The 22,921-nt window shown below is 40.6% G+C and overlaps 2 protein-coding genes across 3 annotated transcripts in view; one reads left to right on the top strand and one right to left on the bottom strand.

The window, feature by feature from the left end:
• Positions 1 to 14,748, bottom strand: part of HOATZ (HOATZ cilia and flagella associated protein) — a 33,903-nt gene extending 19,155 nt beyond the window's left edge. For both annotated transcript variants that reach the window (XR_006344898.1, XM_043922774.1), the window contains exons 1-4: positions 14,627 to 14,748; positions 9,718 to 10,193; positions 9,208 to 9,246; positions 8,644 to 8,714 (exon numbers count right to left, since the gene is read on the bottom strand). Coding sequence is in view for 1 of the 2 variants with exons in the window: in XM_043922774.1 (XP_043778709.1) it covers positions 8,644 to 8,714; positions 9,208 to 9,246; positions 9,718 to 9,943 (336 nt within the window). In the remaining variant the exon portion in view is untranslated. The remainder of the gene's footprint in view (positions 1 to 8,643; positions 8,715 to 9,207; positions 9,247 to 9,717; positions 10,194 to 14,626) is intronic.
• Positions 11,895 to 12,893, top strand: LOC122682776 (basic salivary proline-rich protein 1-like). Its single transcript, XM_043885933.1, has one exon. The coding sequence runs from the start codon at positions 11,895 to 11,897 to the stop codon at positions 12,891 to 12,893; it is 999 nt and encodes a 332-aa protein (XP_043741868.1).
• Positions 14,749 to 22,921: the final 8,173 nt, after the last annotated feature.

The following is a 22,921-nucleotide window of genomic DNA, read 5'->3' as shown; positions in this document are numbered from 1 at the left end:
GAAGAAAGTGAAAACACTGGCTTAAAACTCAACATTCGAAAACTAAGATCATGGCATCCAGTCCTATCACTTTGTGGTAAATAGAAGGGGGGAAGTGGAAACACTGATAGAATTTATTATCTTGGGCTCCAAAATCACTGTGGACAGTGACTACAGACATGAAATTAAAAGTCGTTTGCTCTCTGGAAGGAAAGCAATGACAAAATATATAGACAGTATATTACAATCACTTTGCTGACTAAGGTCTGTATAGTCAAAGATATGGTTTCTCCAGTAGTCATGTATAGATGTGTGATTTGGACCATAAAGGAGCTGAGTACCAAAGAACTGATGCTTTCAAACTGTGGTGCTGGAGAAGACTCTTGAGAGTCCCTTGGTCTGCAAGGAGATCAAACCAGTCAATCCTACAGAAAATCAACCCTGAATATTCATTGGACGGACTTATGCTAAAGCTGAAGCTCCAATACTTTGGTCACCTGATGTGAACAGCCAACTCATTGGAAAAGACCCTGTTGCTGAGAAAGATTGAAAGCAAAAGAAGAGGGTGGCAGAGCATGAGATGGTTACGTAGCATCACTGACTCAATGAACAAGAATTTGAGCAAACTCCTGGAGATAGTGAAGGACAGGGGAGCCTGGTGTGGTGCAGTCCATGGGGTCACAAAGAGTCAGACATGACTTAGCGACTAAACAACAACACTTTCCCCCTCCCTGCAAAACCCCAACAACCTGATCTTTATTTAATGTTCCTTGTTTCATTGAATGGCACCATCTATCATGTTCTGCAAGCCAGGATACCATGATACTATCTTTGATACCTTGCTATGCCTCACTGTACACATTCAATACACAATTCAAGTCCTAATTATTTTTCTTCCTAAGTATATCTCTTAAATCAATCTACTTGTTCCTAATCCAAGCTGTCATCACCTCCCAACTGAATGATTGCATTGGCCTTCACTCTGGTTTCCGTACTTCTGGCCACTTTCAACCTCTTCTCCTAAATTTTTTCAAATAAATCTGTTATTATCCTCCCCCAAATTAAAACCCTACAGTGGCTTCTTATTGTTTAAGTACTGTAGCCTAAGTTTTCCATCACCACACTGGCCATTCAGCTTCAGACAGGCACCAAGTTGTTTCTGCTATCCAGAATGTTCTCTTAATGTTTCCTCCACCCCATCTCTGGCCTAATTAAAGCCCATTCTTCCTTCAAATCTCAGCTGAATCTTTGCAGAAATTCTCCCCAAATCCATTGATTGGATCAATACTGCCTGATCAGATGTTCTCCTAACATCACGTGTAATTCTTTCATAAGTATTTCTCTTGTTGATTAGATTATAAGTTTCAGATAAGGGCAGAGTTTGTAACTTTAATGCTTGGTTTTTTGTTGTTGTTCATCATTATAGTCCTGTGTCTAGCACAATGCCAGACTAAGAGAGATTCTCAACAAATATTTGTCAAATGAATCTTGCACAATTTTTTCAAAATCGGATTCTCCTGCCTTTTGACTCTGGAACTCATCCTCCTGTTGATGGCTTTGTCTGACCTTTCATGCCTGAGTTGGACACTGCCTCTGAAGTTTTGATTCTTTCCTTGCCTACATCTTTTTATAAGGGTACAAAGTTTTCAGCTGCTTTTGGCAAACATTCTATAAATTTCAGCTTGGCCCCATGACCCCACATTTCAGTGTATGGCCCTCACCTGTATTAATGTATGAATCGAGATGCATATATGTTGTGATTATTTTCTGAGTGACCTGATCCACAGAATTACCCAGTTCTTCAAAAAATTCTATTTGATTAACCCTACTGGTGGCTCAGATGGTAAAGCGTCTGCCTACAATGCGGGAGACCTGAGTTCCATCCCTGGGTCGGGAAGATCCTCCGGAGAAGGAAATAGCAACCCACTCTAGTATTCTTGCCTGGAAAATCCCATGGATGGAGGAGCGTGGTAGGCTACAGTCCACAGGGTCGCAGAGTCAGACACGACTGAGCGACTTCACTTTCACTTTCACTGCTTAAAGGTGTTTACTAATTTGAACAATAAGGCTTCATGTAGCTGGAATCAAATAGTTCTGACTTTATTTAAAAAAATACATGATGTTCTTTGCTTTGTTCTGTGTTCAATAGTTTCATTTATTCATGTTTTACCAGGTGATAGTATGGGTCCTTGCCTATTTGTACTATAGGGCTTAAAATGCTTTTATTTTGTTCTTAAAGTGAATGTATACAGAAGAGAAGATATACAGATCTTTGGAAAAAAAGATGAGATGCATTTGGGGCATGACCCTATCCAACTCTGGGGCTGGGTCTGTCTGGGGCAATGAATTCAACTATTTGATCTCAAATATCATTTCTCACCCCAAGCATCTTTTGGTGGACTCTGTGTGTGTGCGTATGTGTGTGTGTATGTGTGTTGAGTCCCTTTAGTTGTGTCTGACTGTTTGTGACCCTGTGGACTGTAGCCTACCAAGCTCCTGTGTCCATGGGATTCTCCAGGCAAGAATACTGGAGTGGACTGCCATGCCCTCCTCCAGGGGATCTTCTCAACCCAGGGATCAAACCCATGTCTGTCTCCTGCATTGGCAGGCAGCCAGGTCCTTTACCACTAGCATCACCCGGGAAGCATTTGGTGGAGACAGTAGATGTTTAGAAGATTACGAGGGAAACCTTATCTGTCAACCTTAAATGTTTCCCAAGACTGAATAATGTTTGAAGACAAAGTGGTACAACAGAGGATATAAAAGAGTAATTCATATTTATGCAATCTTTTAATTATCATTTGCTACCAAAATATTTGCTTGCTACAGTGAAAGCACAATCTGTTTTTATGATTCTTCCATTTGAATTCTTTGACAAATTTGCAACAACAAGAATTTAAATAAGTATCTTGTTGGTGAAGGAGAAACCCACCACTTCCTAGTGGTATTCATTTTATGGAGGAAAAGGAATTTTATTATTACATGAGGGCAGGAAAGCAAAATTAGAACAAAGCCAGGTAACGCTGAGACTGAGAAAATTTTGATTTGTCTGGGAAGACATTCCTGGGCAACTTGATACCAAAAAGGATTTTCTTTTAACTGAACATCTTAGGCAATGACACTGAGGAAATTCCTTACATCTTTGGTTTGGCTCTACAAAACTGATTAACAATGATTCTGAGTGTCCCTTCAAAGTATAAGATAATGGAGGATAATGTTAAAGGTTTCCACTTCTGTGATTTGGTATCTAAAAATGCATCTTTGTGAAATTTCTTAGATTCTTCTTCTAAGCATCATAGAATGATTTGCTTCTGGTTCACTGAAGTGTCATATAGCAACCTGACTTTTTTTGTTTAAGAAATAGGAGTTTCTTTTTTCTTAAAAAATATTTAAATTTATATATTTATTTTTGGTTGTGCTGGGTCCTTTTGCTGTGCGGGCTTTCCACTGCAGTGGCTTTTCCTGTGGCTGTACAGGCTCTAGGGTGTGTAGGCTTCAGTGGTTGTGGTTCCCAGGCTCCAGTGCACAGACCCCATAGTTGTGGTGCAGGGGCTTAGTTGCTCCATGACGTGTGGGATCTTCCTGGATCAGGGATTGAACCTGTGTCTCCTGCCTTGGCAGGCAGATTCTTTACCACTGAGCCACCAGAGAAGCCTGCAAATTGACTTTTGAGGAAGACGTACCCCATAGTTAGCATTGGTCGTACAGGTTGTGAGGCTGAACAGATTTAAACCCCACTCCTGATAAAATGTTAGTTGCTCAGTGGTGTCCAACTCTGAGACCCCATGGACTGTAGCCCACCAGGCTCCTTTGTCCATGGAATTCTCCAGGTGAGAATACTGGAGTGGATAGCCATTTCTTTCTTCAGGGGATCTTCCTGACTCAGGGATTGAACCCAGGTCCCCTGCATTGGAGGCAGAATCTTTACTGTCTGAGCCATCAGGGAAGCCTGATAAAGAGTATATCTTTATTGCTGATTCACAGATGGGATCTTTTCCTTTTAAAAACCTTTAGTTTATATTCACTCACATTAAACTCTGATTCCAGATGAATGTTTATGAATATGTTGTCTATATACATGCCTTAAAGTACTGCTCTGATCTTTTCTTCCCCTCCCAGAAAATGAATTATTTATAATCATTTTCATAAAGAGATAATCAGGTAAAGAGCTTTCTTAAAGGTGGCAAAACTAAAAAGCAAATTAGTTATATGATTTCAAAGAATTAGCTGACTATTCATTTATTATAATGTTTTCAGACTACTTTAGAACTCTCAAAGGAAGAATAATGGACCAGAAAAGCGCTATAAGATTTCCTTTATGGATAGAGTAAGCCATTTAATCTTGATGGACTCAAATTGCTCTTGATTTTCTGCCATGGCAATCCATCACAGAAATAGTACTTGTGATTAATAGCATTTTCTCCACTAACCAAAGTATTTATAATGTATACCTGGAAGATATGCCAAGATGGAGGATAACATTAAAGTTTAAAAAAGTACAACAACTGAAAAAATTAATCAGTATCAGTTGGGGAGAAAAGCTATAAAGGTATTTTTAGGAGACAGAGAGATAAATTTTTAGATTTTCATTAATTTTAAGGAGACTGTGAAAGAAAAAAAACTTTAAGTGACTTGATGGGGAATATTTTTCTCCCATTTTAGAATGAAAATTATACCAGGAATTTACTTACAAATGTATATGTTCAAAATATGTAGGAGATCTGCAAATTAAATAGATCATTATAAATGTTTTATTAGTTAAATAGAACCTCCCACCCCCATTTATTTTCTGCCATCAAGCTGAAAATTCTAGAATGGTGGTGGCAGCAATGTAGGGAAAGTACTACAATCTTAAAAAAACAGTGTCATCCAAAAATAGAGTCTAAGTTTTAGTAATTGCAAGGAGTCACATTTCCTCCCATCATATATAGACCCATGAGAAGCGAGGGCATGTGCTAAATTGATCCTAAAGTAGACTTGCAAATAGACTAGCTTTGGAGAATATTCTTCCAAAAACTGTCAGCCTAGAAAAATTTGTCAGGGGTCTATACATGCAAAAGGCTAACCAAAATGACATTATCACTGTATAGAGTATATGTTCATTCATTTGTTAACTCAATTATGCAATTATTTATTCTATCAACAAATATTTATTGAGTTTCAATAGGTAGATGAGCACCAGGGTCAAGCAAATAGGAAATGACCTCTGCCCTCATGGAGGAAAAGAGAACTGGAATTTGTTGAGAGCAAACGATGGCCAGGTGTTTTACATATCTTTTACCAACTGGATGAGGGGGATCCTTATCACTGCTTCTTCTCTATCTGAGGAAGCTGAGCCTTACAGGGGTTAAGTAGGCTTCTCAAGGTCATTGAGATAGTAAGTGGCAGAGTCAGACTTCCAAACCCAGCTTGTCTCCAAAGTCCACTACACTACGGTGCCTGGAATCTAGCAGGAGAGACAGAAGCATCCACATGCAGCTATAACACAGATCATGACTTGCTCTGGGAGCACAGAGAAGGGAGCTATTCATTCTGTAGTGTCCAAGTCACCTCTGGGAAGGCTTCAGAGAGAAGTTGTATTTGAGTTGAAACTTGAAGGTAAATGCGGGACAGCATTTTAGGAAGACACACAAAAGTGCACTGCAGGTTGAAGAAGCAGTGTACAGTTCCACAGGGCTGGAAACACTTTCTCACACTTGTATTCATACCACAGCTTTGAATTTTAGAATCTTTGGCTGCATACTTGAACAATACCGTGGCCATCAATCAGTATAGTAAAATGAGACTCACAGGCTTTGGAATTAGAATACAGGCTTTGAACTTAGACTCAGCCACTTTCCAGTTGTGGGAACTTTGAGACCATTTAAGCCTCGTTTGATTAAATGGGAATAATCATCATGAGGTTATTTTAAGGAAAGTATGAGCTAATGCATATACATTGCTTAGCTTAGTATACACACCACATGGTATGCACTCACTAAGTTGGGTGTTACGAGTACTATATCACAATGGTATCTGAGGACATCTATCGTTGTTCAGTTGCCAAGTCGTGTCCAGCTCCTCACGACCCCATGGACTGCAGCATGCCAGGCCTCCCTGTCCCTCACCATCTCCTGGAGTTTGTCCAAGGTCACATCCACTGGCCTCCCCAGTGGCTCAGATGGTAAAGAGGATCTCTACAAGAGCATTCAATTATTACGTGATTCTCTTAATTGTATCGAATCGGCTCTCCTATATCCTCACAAGGCAGTTTCAGTAATATTCTCTTTCTGTCCTGCTGGTCTGCTGCTTGGTTAGGCCTCTTCTACCCTCAGCAGATAGAGTCTTGTTTATACTGCATTGCAGAACCCATTTGACTTAATGTACAATTCGGCAGATATCACAGGATAATGTGAATGTTTAGGTTTAGCAAAAATATATTAATATTTACCCATTTACCATCTCAGCACATACGGCAAAGGGGACACAGTGTGCCCTAGCCTAGTGGCTGAGAACCAACTGAACAGAGGACGCTGCTTTTGGGGTAGGGGGTGGTGAACAGGGGAAGGAAGGAGAGTGGTAGAAGACAGTCAGGTCATGGTCAGACTGGGAAAGAACTTGAATACCACGCTGGAGAGTTTGGTCTCCATCATGCAGAAAAGCCAGGGAGAAAAATAAAACCAGATATATAGACTGAAATATATCATTCCCATCCCCACTCCTGCAATTTCTATGCTAAAGCCCTAACCCTTAGTGTAATTCTATTTGGAAACAGATCTTTTAGAAAGGTGGTTCAAGTTAAATGAGGTCAAAGCGGTGGGGTCCTAATATAATAGGACTGATGTCCTTATAAGTTGATGAAGCGATACCAGAGCTCCTGCTACTATGTGAGGATGCACTGAGAAAGTGGCCATCTATTGCAGAAGCCTGGAAATGAGACTTCATCAGAAACCAACTCTGGAAGCTCCCTGATCTCAGGCTTCCAGCCTCCAGAACTGCGAGAAAATAAAATTCTGTTATTTAAGCCACCTGTTCTGTGGTATTTTGTTATGGCAACCCTAGCAGACGAATACAGTAAGAAAGCAGCATAACAGGACTTGGGTTTTAGGAAGATAACTAGTTCCGCATGGAGGATATTACTTGATTGGTAAACTCTATACATTCTTTGAAACGCAGTTCCTTTGGGAAGAGTTCTTGAATCCTTAAGCTTGACTTTGATGTCCTTCAATGTGTTCCCATAGTTCTACATGTGTATCTCTATCATAATAATGCATTATTTAATTGGCGTTCTCCCCCACCAGATTATAAAGTCCTGGAAGTCAGGGAATACATCTTTATATTCCTGGCATCTAGGATAGTACTTGGCATGTGACAGGTTCTCAGTAGATATCCGGGTATTAATTAATTAATAATAGAAGAAACTGAGGCAAGGAAATCAGTTCTAAGGCTATTAATATAATAGTCCATTAACAGAAAATTCACTTGTAACTCCTCAAATTGTCTAAAATTGTTTGACAAAAAAATGATAAAAATTGGAAATAGTTTGCCTTTAATATTTTATTTCTAATCTCTTCCAAAAATGAAGTTAAAATGTGGTGAAGAAGTAGAATTTTAATGATTTTTGCCTCACTGAAAATTAAGTTCTCTTCCCCCTCATTAAGTCCTGGTATAAATATACAGTAGATAGTATCCCCAGGAGAGAAGAAAATGCTGACTATTTCTAATCACTTAATTTGTTTGGAGGAATCACCAAGAGTCCACAAAGGGAACTAATGTGATCAGCAAACTCAAATGCATTGTTCTGTAATTTATGTAGAATTCCCAATAAGTCTTTTGGAGTTTGCCAATAGATCTGGTGATTAAAGACATTAGGTCAGACAAATCCTCTATCTTTGCTTTTATAGTACAGGAACAGTTACAGGAATGGAATCTCCCCATTAGCCAAACAAAATGTTTCTATAAATCACTGTACTAATTATTGAGTTAAAGTCTGTGCTTGCAACAAGAGAAGACAACAAGGAAGGTTGCCAAGAAGAGACATGTTCAGTTGATTTGACAACACCAATGTGTTGAATTGTGGCCTTTAATCAGAATGGTTCTAGATGACAGACTCATTCCTCTGATCATTTAATTTTGATCTGTTAAGACAGTCGGTTCATCAAAGAGTCAGATATGACTGAGCGACACAGCACAGCAAGACAGTCAATTCTCTTCACCTTTTCCTGTTCTTACACTGTTTCTCTTCTTACAACTTTCTATATGATTTAGGGCCTTATTGGATGGAAAGTGTGCATTTTCCCCCACTTCCCTCTGATTTTATTGTTCATATACATCCTTGGGCTTTTGCAGAGACTGAGAACTGCCAAAGTTTAATAGAATTTCTTAATCTTCAATTAAAGTTCTAATAAAGGTTCTTCAATGCCCAAGCTGATATACGAGAAGCAGAAAATTTCTATATATGTATATTAAAAAAAAAGAATATTGGGATGATTTAGAAAATAATGGAGAAGGGCATGGCAACACACTCCAGTATTCTTGCCTGGAGAACTCCATGAACAGGAGCCTGGCGGGCTACAGTCCATGGGGTTGAAAAGAGTCAGACACGACTGAGCGACTAAAACACACACAGAAGATAATAATGAAATTTTAATGAAAATCAAATAACTTTCTGAAATATTGGCCTACCTTTTGGAGATACTTTTTTTTCTCCTCGGATTCTTGAATCTTTAGGGTTTCAGCAGTGACATCTCTACTCTCTAAAGAAAACAGTCAAATTCAATCTGAAATAATTTTATCACGATTTTACAATAACGTTGATAAAAATTAAAGGTTAAAAGGTAATACATAGAGTAGGAAGGTAACATAAATACGTACTGTCTTGAAACTTTATGAACCAGATTCATAAATAACTGGAGACTGAATTAATTAGCTCTGACTGCAAGGAACCTTTAATCTCTTTAGAAGAGGAGCAGCCTGAGTCCAGAGATAAGAAAAGGTCTCTAAACAGGACAAACTTCCAGTATCAGATATTACAATTCCTATTCAAAGTGTTACAGGAATTTAGGCATTTTCCTCTGGATAAATGGTCCCTGAGGCAGGGTCCTGGTATGCTTTCAGAAAGTTATGCCAAAGTATGAAGTTGTATCCTTATACTTGTTATCTATATTTTTTTAATTTTTAAAAAAATTCTTAGATTTTTTAAAGAATCTAGGAATCAGGATATTGAAAGGCATAAAACTTTGTACTTACTGCTTTCCTCAAGGAAAAAAGGCTGGAAGTAAGTTTTCTCTAAAAAATACAAAAGGGAAGTAAAGAGATTACTGGAAAAACCATATCGTTAAAGGTATTTAAGTTTTCTATACCTATAAAAATTGCAGTTTCCCCATCTTAGGCCTTACAGGTCAGGGAACTTGTTTCCTAATATTAACTCTGCCTTCAACCTTCTCTAGGGCTTTCATGTTTGAACTCAATTATGTAAACGACTGTCTTTCATATCTTTTCAGCCAACACTTGCCCAGACTATTCTACACTATTTAGACAAACAGATGTCATAACCCAGGGGATATTTTCAGATGTGCTTTTAGATATAACAAAGACACCACTGATCATTTTGGGGTGGAAAAATTGCAGAGACGATATTAAAATTGTTTGTATAGAGGTTTAGATATTTGAATGAAAGGTTCTTTAGAACTAGGTTCAGCAGTTTCTCCTGGGCGGGGCCTTAGTATCTTCCCTGTGGGTTACAGAAGAGCTACTCACCCGGTGCATTGCTCCTGGAAGGACGCGCCACCGGCAGACGCTGGCTGCTACCTCTGGACAGCACCAGCTGAGATTCGTTGGGGGGGTACATTGACGCCCCGATCCAGAACTGCTTGGCCAAGTTGGCATCGCGATCCGAAGAACCGGTGAACACTAGCAGTCCTTGGGGAAGAGCTTCACAGGACTCCTCTGGGCTGCTAAGACTGCTGCTGGGCCTCGTTTCCATGGCAACTCAGGACGCTTCTCCAAGCTCCTTTGCCCGTCTCTCAGCCCCGCCCCGCCCTCACTCCGGAAACCCGCCAAGTTGGCAACCGCCACGGCCGGAAGCCCTTGGTTTGCTCGGTAGATGTTGGGGTCTGGCGCGCGCTTGTGGGTCACCTGAATCCCATTTCTGCAGTGATCACAGGCTTCGGGACCTGTCTAAGCCTTGGGGTCCAAATAGGAGAGTCAAAGCATCCACTTTGAGGCGTCTTGTCCTGTTTGAAGCAGTGGGGGAGCACTTCAGCTTTTTCATCCTCAGCCTCCTTCCCCGCACCCTCCTTCCTCGTATCCCCGCCAGACCAGTTACCTCTCCCCCAAACATATCTAAATAAAGCTTTCAGTTCCTTAGTTCCAACGCCCCAAACCCTTTTCCACACCAGATTGCTGTAGCGCAGCACCCTCTATGGGGAGGTTCTGGGCCTGCATTGGTTGATGAATTCAACAGGGCAGCTAACATCACAAGCCTGTGGTAGCTAGAGGTCGGAACTGGGCTGATAGGTTACCCGTGTGTATAGTTTTTAACACATTAGCCCCCTGAATCTGTTAGGCCAACCTTACGGAAAGAAGCTTGATCTAGATTGTCAGTCCCAGTAAAAGCTGCTTTTACGGCAAGAGTTGTAAGTGGATAAGTGGGATGAAAAATACACTATGAACATTTTTGTTAATATGTTTCTACAAAAATGTGTACAAATGTTATGTGTGTAGCTTTCCCCGGAGATCTGGTTAATCTAGGAACAATTTAACTCTTTCAGCGATAGGAAAGTTGTAATTACTGTGGGAGGAATTGAGATGGAAATCATAAAACCAATTTAGGAAAGGACATGAACATATTGGTAATAACCACAATTTCGTTTCCTTATGGTACTTTATTCTTTCAAGATGTTAATACAGTCTCTCACAAAAATATAGTTCAAAAGTTGATAATTACAAATCTATACAATGACAGCTAAGGAAAAAAATTCTATTCTCCAATATATCTGAACATTTTTTTGGTTCAGAGACTGAAGGAATATTGAAAAATCATATATATATATATATAACATACATCGTATATTTAGCACCTAAAATGTTGACTTCTCTCTTGGTTAAGATATTAATAAGCAATGGGCAATAGCAGCAAATCCCAACCCCCCTCGCCAAGCCCCCCATATTGATATATACATGCAGCTCATTTGGATGAATTACCAAATCTTTTTACCTGGCCGTGTGGTTAGTGATTGGTATTATTAGCAATCAGCTAACTACACTGCCTAGTAACTAGACTCACAGGAAAAAGGTTTATGTTTATCACAAACTGCGTTTCAGGTTGGTGCTCCATACGTTGTAATAGGCAAGATACCGGTTCAGTAGCAGCTCACTTGGTGACTTGGTGAATACCCTACTAAATAATGAGAGGATGAGCTGGTTGGATGGCATCACCGACTCGATGGACATGAGTTTGAGAAAGCTCCGGGAGTTGGTGATGGACAGGGAAGCCTGGCGTGCAGCAGTCCATGGGGTCACAAAGAGTCCGACACGACTGAGCGACTGAATTGAAGTACTAAATAATGAAAAACAGGCACAACGAATCACAGCAAACAGCATTAAACGCTACGTGGGGGCTCCACCCAGCAGTTAATCAGTCTTAAGGCCATTCAACACCACGGATTTCGCTTTGTTTACAAGGGATTGCACCGTTTTGCTTCTACTCCTAGAGATGGCTAACAGTTTAACAGTATCTAGAAGCAGCAGCTTGCAGGAGTTTGCAAGGGTGTTACTAGCAAGCTGACAACGTGCTCGGCCAGCAGCGCTAAACGCTGACGCGTCAGATCTCGAAGCCCCGGGCACTCTTCTCGAACGCTTGGGGTCGGCGGTTAGCCGCCGAGGGTGGCGTCTTCCTCCCGGCAGGGCGGCGGGTGATGCTGTGCCTTGTTTTGATGGCAGTGGAACTAGTGATTGTAAGCACGAGAGTACAATCAGCTAATTACACTGCCTACAAACCGAGCACCGGGCGCCCGCGGGCTCGAAGCTCTCAGACGGTTCGCAGCGCCGACGCGGTGTCCCCGAGCAGGCGGGCGGGAGGGATCGGGCCCGCCGCGACCCCACATTTCCCCGGGGGCGACACCCGACACTGCCGGGGCGCGAGGCCCAGGACGCGGGTCCCCAGAAGTCGCCTCCGAGCCGCCCCCCAGCGACTCTCGCTCGGCCCGTGGGGCTGCGCGGGACCCCCGCCGGACGTGCGGCGCACGCTTGGCGAGGCCGGCGGGCAGCGCTCCAGCGGGAACCTGCCGCCCGCGGGTTCGGCCCCCACCCCAGGCCCAGGTGACTCCCGGGGGCCCCCGGCCGGCTGGCCCCACCTGGGCCACCGAGCCCCCGACCCCGCGTCCCCGGCCCGCGATCTCCCCTCCTCCCGGGGCTCTGCCTCTCAGGTTCCCTTCCTTCCCTTCCCTTTCCCCTCCGCTCTCCTTGGGCCGGCTCCCACCTCCCTCAGCCGGGCCCGGCCAGCCCCAGGAAACTTCTCTTCAGTTCTGGGCCCCAACCCTTCGAGCCGGCTCTTTCGACCCCGTGCGCCCCGCCGCTCCGAGTGGCCAAGTGACCGTGGCCGTGGCCGACCAACCGCCCTCGGAACCCCGCGGGTGGAGGGGGCGGGGCGGGCGCGAGGGGGCCGGGTGGGGGAGGGGCGGGTGGGGGCGGGGAGGACGCCGCCTGCCGGGGCGCGGGGCGGGCGCTGGTCCGGACGAGGCCCCGGACCGGGAGGCGCGGATCTTGGGAAGCTGTTTTTCCTCATCTATCGGGAGGGACGAGGAGCTCCCTCTCTCCGACCCCCCCTCCCACCCCTCCAAGAAACCCCAGGCCCTCCTCCCAGTTTTCAAAACCCATCCCCGTCAGGGAAAACGGCTTGCTGGAGTATCAGCTGGTTGGCTCCAGGTTTCTGAAGAGCGGTTGGCCCGCGTGGCCCGTAACATGCCTGAGGAGTGCCCGTGAGGTCGCGTCCGCCCTCTTGTGTTCCCGTTGGGTGCTCACACTGTCGGAGGGCCATTCCGTGGGGGTGGGAGCCAGGTCTTCTTTTAGTCAAGAGAGGGAGCCGGCCAGCTCGTTAGTTAGATCGGAGTGTGGTCCTCTTAAGGTCGAGGCCGAAGTTTCGTACCCTCTGGGTCAGCTTTGGTGGTTTAGTCGCTAAGTCGCGTCCAACTCTTGCGACTTCATGGACAGAGGAGCCTGACAGGCTACAGTCCATGCGATTCTCCAGGCAAAAATACTGGAGTGGGTTGCCATTTCCTTCTCCAGGGCATCTTCCCAACCCAGGAGTCGAGCCCGGGTCAACTTTAGGCAAAACTATGCCTACTTCTGGTACATTGTTTACTTGAATCCCTGCTATATGTTCAGCCCCTAGGATCGTTCCACCCTCCCTATGTACAACCTAGATGGTAACACAAAATGAACACACATTATTTACTATACAAGACAGTGCCTAGTAAATGCCCAAGGGGGGCGTAGAAATAGAAGTGAGCGGGGTGGTGCATGAAGGAGAACTATAATCGGTTAGGGAAGTGTCATGGAGGAGGTAGTACTAGAGTAGGTTCTTGAAGCAAGCGTCGTTTTGGACGTTCAGGGTGAGGGCTGTGGAAGAAAGACGGTGTTTTGTGACCAGTTGCATTTTCTTATTCTCCCAGTTCCACATTTGAGGATGTAGATGTGTTTATGTGTGCATTTGGAGTAGATTGAGCGAAGAGGATAGTGAGGATTTCTGGGAGACCTCTACTAATAATTCTTTCCCTTAGTTACTCCTTCCCTTTGTTTTCTTCAGTGCATGAATCAGGAGAGAATAAAGAATATTGTTTGATTACACACTTTCTAGGGCTCAACTGGAAGTAGCCCTCCCTTTGATCTTTATGCACCCAGGATGGAGTACTCATTATTAACCCAAATATCTTAATTCTAAGTGATTGTCCACAAAGGAAAACTCCCCAGCTATAGGCTGATTCCCTAAACCCAGCAAGTGGTCTCCACAGATGCCACTCAACATGGATAGGCCCAGATGATCTAGATCATTCAACACACTTTCCAAACTCACATTCTTAAAACACCTGAAGAACATCTTCTAAAGGATGAATTTGGGTAAGTTATAGCATTATCTTTGAATATGAAAAACAGTACTTTTTTTTGTTGTTAAATGCATCATTTGCTCTGTGTATCCCAAGGTGAAAAGATACCAAGGTATAAAATGTACAATACAGAAAATGTTAATTGTAAAAATTAACTTGTTAAATTGCGAAAGGCAGGTTATTTACAACTAACAGTGATTTGTATTCATCATATCTTTGGGAGAGCATGACGTTATTGAATACATTACATAAATCCTTCATAAGCCTTTAACAAGTACAGTATACCAAGCCATTATCAGGCAACATGCTGTAATCAGAGTTAGCTAACCTCTAAACTCTCTAGAGATAACTGTAGAGTTCAATTTGTACTTTCTAGTTAAATATACATATATAAATAAAATAGCTTCCATTCCATTAACCATATGCAATCTTATAAGTCTTGGTTAGGACGTGGTTACAAAGGCAATTCTTTCAAATTGTTAGTCATTTTTACCCAATATAATATTTAATACCTCTTCCTTATTGATATTTTATGATTATTAGCTGCATCTTACATGTCTTACCTGAGCTGAATTGCTGCCATCCAAGGCAGTGGTTGCAGGTAGATGCCTTGAAATTTAGATTTTTAAAACTTTTCTTCAAAGATGATAAAAAAGGAGAAAATTCATATATAAAAGTCATCAATATGCATTGCCTACTGAAATCAAACATTTAAAATGCAGTTTATTTTGTAGGTAGTGCAACTAAAAAAATAACCTAACAAAATGTGTGTGGGTTAGTTTTGCTTAAAAAAAAAAGAATGCTTGTTCTTAGGGTTGCTGTTGGTTTGGCCTGCAGTTACTAGAGAAACTCCAAGGATCTCATTCCCTTTATGGTTCATGTCTAGACATGCCTGGAGACCAGGGAGATCCATGATTTAATCTAAGTAAGAATGCTTGTGGTGTTTTTAAATGCCCAAACAGAAGATTGCATTTGTTTTATACAGTACCAGGAAGGTACTATTCAGGGGCTTGTTTACTGTTGTATTTGATTTCTGGGCATTTGGTGATTAGGGAGATGGGGACGGTGCACTATAAAGAAAGGAGGTGAGATTGGTTGTTAGGAGGAAAGCAAGAAGAGTGTAGAAAACAAACACGTCCTGCTTTACCAAGTTTATTATATTGGCTAAACTTACCACTCCGAAATAAAAACTAGAGTGTTGAGAGCTGGGAATTACAAAAGATGGTGAAAGCTTATGCACTGCTTTCAGCATACACAAATTGCTGTCTGGACATTTTCTAACTTCCATAGCTTTTTTTTTTTTCATTTAATTTTTAAAAAATGTTTGGCTGCGCTGGGTTGCCATTGCTGCATTCAGGTTTTCTCTAGCTGTGGTGAGCGGGGGGCTGCTCTCAGGCTGCAGTGCAATGGCTTCTCTTGTTGCAGAGCATGGGCTTCAGTAGCTGAGGCTCAACAGCCAGTAGCCCCGTGGTATGTGGAATCTCCCTGGACCAGGGATTGAACCAGGGTCCCCTGCATTGGCAGGTGGATTCTTAACTACTGGGCCACCAAGGAAGTCCTCCATAGCTTTTGTCAGGGAGGAAGACGTGAACAATCAGACTGAGAAGCAATGATTGGAGTTTAGCAGCTTCTTTTTAAACCTGTTTTTTTAAAGGGTACATTTTCTTTGAAGAAATATAAAACCATGTTTTGATTTCTATATAGATCAATAACTATTAGAATATTTCATTAATATTCATGATACTATAAATAAGAACTAGTTTATTTGTTGAAGCAAGACTAGATTGAAGTCAGTGTGGTGCCTTTGAAGAACTAAAAATCAGTGAATCTGTTTAATTATGAGAGGAGATTTTTTTTCAAGCTAAAATGAACTGCCAGCAACTTTTCTAATTTTATACTTCTGATTCCATTTCATTGTACTCTCATTAGTGAGAGTGCACCAGATTCTTGATTATCTTCAGTTTCTATTTATTGATTAATCAATACTGTTGCCTTCTATATGAAAATGTTAAATTGATTTGTCTTTTAGTAAATCAGAAACAATCTAAAATATAAGCTTTATAATTAGAGTTGCTTGAACTCTTGGTTATGACTTAGCAGCAGGAGCAAGCTTATTGCATATTTATCATCTTTAGAGAACACAATCTAGGGATCTATGGTCTATTAATAGAGAGATAGATAATTTCTACAATATGTAATTAAGGTAGTGATAGTATATTAATTTTATTAATATATACAATATAATAAGTTGTGTATTATTTATATACTTATATAATATATAAGATCTTAAGTACTAAGATAGTTAGATTAATAGGTGTTTCAAGACTCCTGAATACTAATGTGAGCTCTGTTGTTGCCAAGCATTTAGGAAAAAGGAAAGAAGAAAAACACCAGCGACTGGCACACAGAGAAGGCTATGTGGGAAATATGGGTCTAAGAAGGAAAAGTAGGACATAGATAAAGGGAGAAGATGGAGAGGATGCTCTTGGTAGTAGGAGCAACTTATGAAGAAAGAAACACAAGCAAATTCGTGGAGACAGTAATACACATGGTGGATGGGATAGCATTGGGGATTGTATCCCCATTGGGGAAATAGTAATAAGATCAGAGAGGAGTTAAGTAGGAGATAGACCTTGGAGGACTCTAGGTATCTGGCCAGGAAATTTTAATCTTATTCTTCTATCAGAGGTACCTATGACTTACATGACATGTTGTTCTATGGAGATTAATAAAGTGACATAGATTAGAAGAGGGAGAGAGAGAGGAGACTGAAGGTCCATTTATGAGATTATTTTAATAGCCTAGGCATAGAGTCACATAGAACATACGGTCTGAATGAGAGAGGCTTTGTGAAGGGAGCTTCACAGGGCTTTGGTGACTAGTTAGAGTGAAGAAGGAGAGGACAGAATCAACCTCCAGATTTCAATGACAAGTAGAGATGTTGGCAGGCAGACCTACTTAGAGGAGAATTATGAGGTATTTTAGGTTTAGGTGTGTATAGTTGTAAGTAATGGAAGGACATTGTGATGGAGTTGGGTATTTGGAGGTGGAACTCTGGAAAAACACCAGAACTGAAAGGAGAAATTTAGTAGTTTTTCTGAAGCTGTAGTAGTTGAAGTTATGAGGATAAATTAGATCGCCAAGAGAGGTATGTTGTCTTATTTTTCACTGAATCTCCAGCACGTGCTGTGGTTCACTCAGGAGTAGGTGACTTCAGCAATGTGTTTTTTTTTTTTTTTTTAAATTTGCTAAAATTGTTTTCTTCTTTTAAAATTTGGTTGTGCCAGGTATTGGGAGTACAGAGTCTTAGCCACTGGACCCCTGGGAAGTTCCAGTAATGTGCTTTTCTTGAATAGAGAATAGAATGAGGAAAGTGAAAGGCTCAGGACCCAACTTTGAGAGCATCCATTTCCTATTCAGGGGCTGGCAGGCGGAAATAAACCTTGAGGAGGCTTGGTCCACAAGAGAAGCAGAAGAGCGGACTCTCACAAAAGTCAGGCTGTTTCAAACAGGGTCATAGACACATATGAATTCAAAGGAAACTGCCGCCTTGACACCACCACATCATAAAGTTTGTCAGTGGAATTAGCCGGAGGGCAGAGGATGACCACTGGCTCCACCAGAAGGTTACTTCAGGGCTTGATTCAGTGGGACTTTCAAGGGGCAATGAACTTCTCTAGGCTATTACTAAACAGATTAACTTTCCTGACTGCTTTTCACCACTGATTGATCTCTGTCACCTCTCAAAAAAAACAAAACAAAACAAAACAAAAAACCAACCCACCTCAGGTAGATTTTCAAGATTTTTAGAAATAACTTGACAATTCTAGGGATTCAGTATAGTAACAAGTAAACAGAGTGCATAGCTGAAGAAAGTCTATTCTCTTTAAGAGCTCTGTGAAATCAAAAGGAGGAAATTCGCTATCTTGTTAATTGTTTACAAGAAGGAAAATACTTTCAAGTATGATTCTCTTAAGCATCACTCTATGTCTACTTATTCTTTTTTTTAATTTTATTTATTTTATTTTATTTTTTTTACTTATTCTTGTTTTTGTTTCTACTCCCCACATTTGGTACTTAAGTCTTTTTTTCCAGGCAGAATTTATATCCTTTAGTTTTTAAGAATTACATAACATTTATTGTCTTTATTTCCTCTGCAAACATGGAATATATCTTAAGGATTTCATCTTGCTTACATTTAGTAAAGTTCATATTATCCTTCTCTTAGCTCATCTACTGCTGATTTAAATCTCAAGCTCAGCTTCCACTTCTTGGGTAAAATCTTTCCTCGTGCTTTTAGTTAATTTTGGTATTTCCCTTTTCTAACTCTTTTCACTTAATGTATTCACTCTACAATTTGTATCTTCCATTAGTAAGATAGTATTATTATTCAATACTCAAATTCAATTTTGAAATCAGTCTAATTATAATGTTGCAATTAATATTGCAATGAAATGCAGCAGTTTATTATAATATCTTATGGAAAAACCCAAATGAACCTTTTGACTAATGCAATATTAGAGAATGTTGTTCTGTATAACACACATTTATTATATTAGCACAGAATCGTGTCTATACAATTTCTTACACCCTGAATTATTTTTAGTGGGCTGACTTGGTTTCCAACTTGAGGCATGATACAGAGACTCCCATGGACAGAGAAGCCTGGCGGGCTATAGACATTTTTGTGATACAGACATTTTTGTGCCCTCCAGGACAATTCCACTTAACCATTATGTGTGCTTCATCATGCACATGGAAAATGCAAATAAAGTAGGAAAAAGGCTTGTGGTAAATAAAACACTTGTAGGTAACTTTATCAAAAAGAAGCAGCATATAGTTTAAGGTTCATTTAGTTGATCAGAAAATGAGTTTCACTTATTAGTGGATTAGGCAGCTCTAAACTTAATTTCTTTTGGGTTCAAATGAACATTACATGACTGCAGATTTTTATTAGATAACATTTTAGCATATGCAATTCCATTTCCACAATTAATGTGACTTCCCTTGTAGGTAATTCAAATTTAACAGGAGTGACTGGCTGTGTGGGTTGTAGGCTAGTTCACTGTTTTAAAAAATGGTGCTATTTAGTTGCCTTTATCAAAAAATGCCCTTTCTGCTTGAGTGGGAGTTTTGCTAAAGCAACTGTATTTTTTCCCTCATTAGCAATGATGTACCTTTGCAAACAGCTGGATGAGTCTATGGATGTAATTTTCAATTTAAGGAAGGGAAGCTGATGAAATCAGAGGTCTGATTATAAAGGCTACTAGCTATGACATCGAAAGTCCAATCAATTTTTTGTCCAATTTAGATGATATTTTAAAATTATTTTGCCTATTTGAAAACTTATATGCACAAATAGTTTTATTTTATAGCTGAAGTTCAGCTAAAACTAGGAAGACAGATTTCAAGATAAATCTTTGTTGGTGAACCTTGGGGCTTGAAGATACCGTAGCAAGCGAGTTGAATTCCCTCATGTTAAAATGAAGAAATGTGATTCTGGAAACTTATTCTAGATCTTTTGGGTTATTTTCATGTTTTAAACTGTTTGAGTCTGTGTTTCAGGTCTAATAAGGTAAAATCCGTCTCTGATGCTCTCTTTTCTTCTGTTCTTCATCCTTAGCCTGCATGACCAGAAACCTCACATAGCTGCCATTTTCTGTGGTGCCTCCTCCAGGCTTTCTCTGCTCTCCTAAACTTTGCCAGGTGGAACACAGTTCTTTTTTTCTGCGATGAATGTGTGTATGTTTGTTGCTCAGTTGTGTCCGACTCTTTGTGACCCCATGGACTGTAGCCCGCCAGGCTCCTCTCTCCATGGGATTCTCCAGGCAAGAACACTGGAGTGGGTTGCCATTCTCTTCTCCAGGGGATCTTCCTGACCCAGGGATCAAACCCAGGTCTCCGGCATTGCAAGCAAATTCTTTACATTTGAGCTTCCTGGGAAGCCCCCTCTACTATGGGTAACTCATCTGGAAATCCTGGAAAGACAGTATCTAAATCAAAGGAATGAAAGTCTGATAGTGGGAATTTTATACATTACACAAAAATAATGAGAGAGCTGACATTTTTGTCTTCAAAACTCAATAGCTATTTTCTATTCCACTTAAATATGAAGTTGCCTTAGGCTTGCCCAGGCTGAACCTTCCACTAAATTCTAGTACCTTTTCAATGGACATTACTATTTGTGTATTTAATTGCTGTAAAGAAACTCAGCAGACCTCATTCTGAACCAACCATTGTTCTTTTTTTCTGGGCTATTCTGCTGAACTAAGTTATTTCAATGATAACATTATTGTCTTGGTCACTAATGCTTGAAACTTGAAGTAATTTTTGAGTATTCCATTTCTCAAGCTCTGCATCCAAATGGTCTTGGGTGATTTCTTTCTCTAGAAAACAAACCTGTTGAACGTTGAAATTTTTTTAAGCCCACAGCAGTGTAGCAGTGCTAATATCTAGTGGAGTGTCAGTAGATAGTTAAAGAAAGCACAGAGTAAATGTTAGTTATAACAGAAAGTATAATTGTCATTAATGCGTAGGAGGTGATTTAAATATGGTGTTTAAGATCATCATAAACAAGTAACTGAAGGAAGTCTTGCGTGGTGTTTAGTTTCTATTTGATTGTTCTTTCCTGAAATCTAAGTACATTGTTGCTCTACTGTTCTATTCATAACTTCCAAGGCCTGCCTGGACCTGTTGCAGAAAATAATGCAAGGAAAGGATTCAAAACTTCATCAGTTAATGTCTTTCACCAACTCAGCGTGCAAGAGAATGGCATGTCATCTGGGAAGGTGAAATAATGGAAGAATTATTCAATACCATTTTAATATTATAAATGCAAACCAAACCATTTGAAAAGGAAAAATTTGAGTATGTGCTAATACATAGGTTACTTTTGGTTCTGAAGCACATTTTATTTCAGCAATATATGTATGAGTAACCATCCTTATATTCAATTCTGTCACCTCTAAGTCAAAAAAAAAACTTTGCAAAAGTTATCTCAGCAAAGACTAGAAACGATGAGAATAAATGATGCAAATTTGGCATAATAATCTTTGTTAAGCTTAAGGCACTACTAAGCATTCAAAAGTGTTAAAAAAAAGCTAAAATCTCCTTGATAGCTAGGAGAGATCTATCTTAATGATATTCCAACTTGGCTGCCTGTTAGAATCACTTGGAGATTTTTAAAGAATCCTGATGCCCCAGGATTAATAGCAGTTAAATCAGAATATCTAGGGGTAGGAGCTAGGCATTTGTATTTTTAAAAAGATATTCAAGTGATTCCAAGTACAGCAGGTTGAGAACTCCTGCCATTGAGTAAGGGGAATGAGTAACACATCATGGCAGCTGAAGTAACTAATATACTGTAGAAATGGAAGGACTAGTCTCACCTTTATATGTTCTGAGTTTATAGTGAAATGAAGTGTTAGTCACTCAGTTGTGTTTGACTCTTTGCAAACCCATGGACTGTAGCCCACCAGGCTCCTCTATCCATGGGATTCTCCAGGCAAGAATACTGGAGTGGGTTGCCATTCTCTTCTCCAGGGGAATTTCCCGACCCAGGGATTGAACTCGCGTCTCTTATGTCTCCTGCTTTGGCAGGTGGGTTCTTTACCACTAGCACCACTTAAATACTCACTGAAATCGAACTGAACAAGTCTTATTAAATCATGTTTTTACTAGACATCAAGGTGTTTAAGCATCTTTTTCCACAGTCCTTGTATTATCATTTCGCATATCTCTTCAGCGTCAAAGATATTACAACAGCCGACGCACCTCCTACTATCTGTATTCCATCTTAGTTCATCACTGGCGAGGTTTGTAACAATCATACCACGCCAGCATGCCTGGAGTCAAATATACCCATATTCTGCTACCACCAGGGTTTTTATGCCAGCCAGAAGGTTTGTAACCTACTCCCCAAATCCCATTTTAGAGTCTGCTTCCTTAAACATTCCTGATACAAACTGTCTTAGACTGAGCTTCTTAGAAATAGAGTCTGCGATACGGAGTTTCATGCAGAAGGTTTATTGGGGAGTTTTGTTGAGAGATACACCCATAAGGGAGTGAGAAAGAGGATTGGGCAGAGGGAGAGGAGGGCCAGTGATCTGGTTGTTGTTGAGGCCTCTGCCTATCTTATGGGAGCTCTGGAGATGAGATGGCTCTTCAGAGTTGTTGCTCATTGAGGCAAGAGGGCCAGGTTTTTTCCCCCTCACACCAGCCAGTCAATGATTGCAGGCCACCCTTTGGGCAAGGAATAACTTTTTGAAAATAAAGTTGATTAACATGATTTAATAAATAAATCAACATATTTAATGATAAGAAAGGCACTTTTGAACACTTACTATATCCAGTAAATTCAGCTAGGATCCACATCTGGCAGTCTGATTTCAAGGCCTTAGGTACACGTCTTACCCACCTTTTTATAGATAAATATTTTTTTAAATTAGAGAAGTTGAGAAACTGCTCCAGGTTTCTAGTCAGCTAGAGGACTGGGAGTCAATCTTATAACACTTGATTTCATAACTTAATTCTTAACTACTCTGCTGCACTGCCTTCATCTAACAACTGCTAGGTAGGCCCTAGACAAGATGCTCTGACACAAAAGATTATTAGTTGTAATTTCACTAACAACCCTATGAGGTCGCTATTGTTCCTTTCAGGAAACTGAAAGTTTGAGAAGTTAAGCAAGTTGCCCAAGGTTACATGTATAGTGAGTTGTAAAGTTGCAGTTTATACCCAGGTCTGCCTGACTCCAAGCCCATTATTTTTTAATTTATTTTTAAAAAAATAAATAATACATTTTAAAAAGATTACTTTCCATTTACAGTTATTATAAAATATTGGCTAGATTCCCTGTG

Source organism: Cervus elaphus, chromosome 1, assembly GCF_910594005.1.
Source record: "Cervus elaphus chromosome 1, mCerEla1.1, whole genome shotgun sequence".
Classification (NCBI taxonomy): Eukaryota; Metazoa; Chordata; class Mammalia; order Artiodactyla; family Cervidae; genus Cervus; species Cervus elaphus.
Note: the sequence above shows the minus strand (reverse complement) of the source record. Positions and strands in the feature narration are given on the sequence as shown.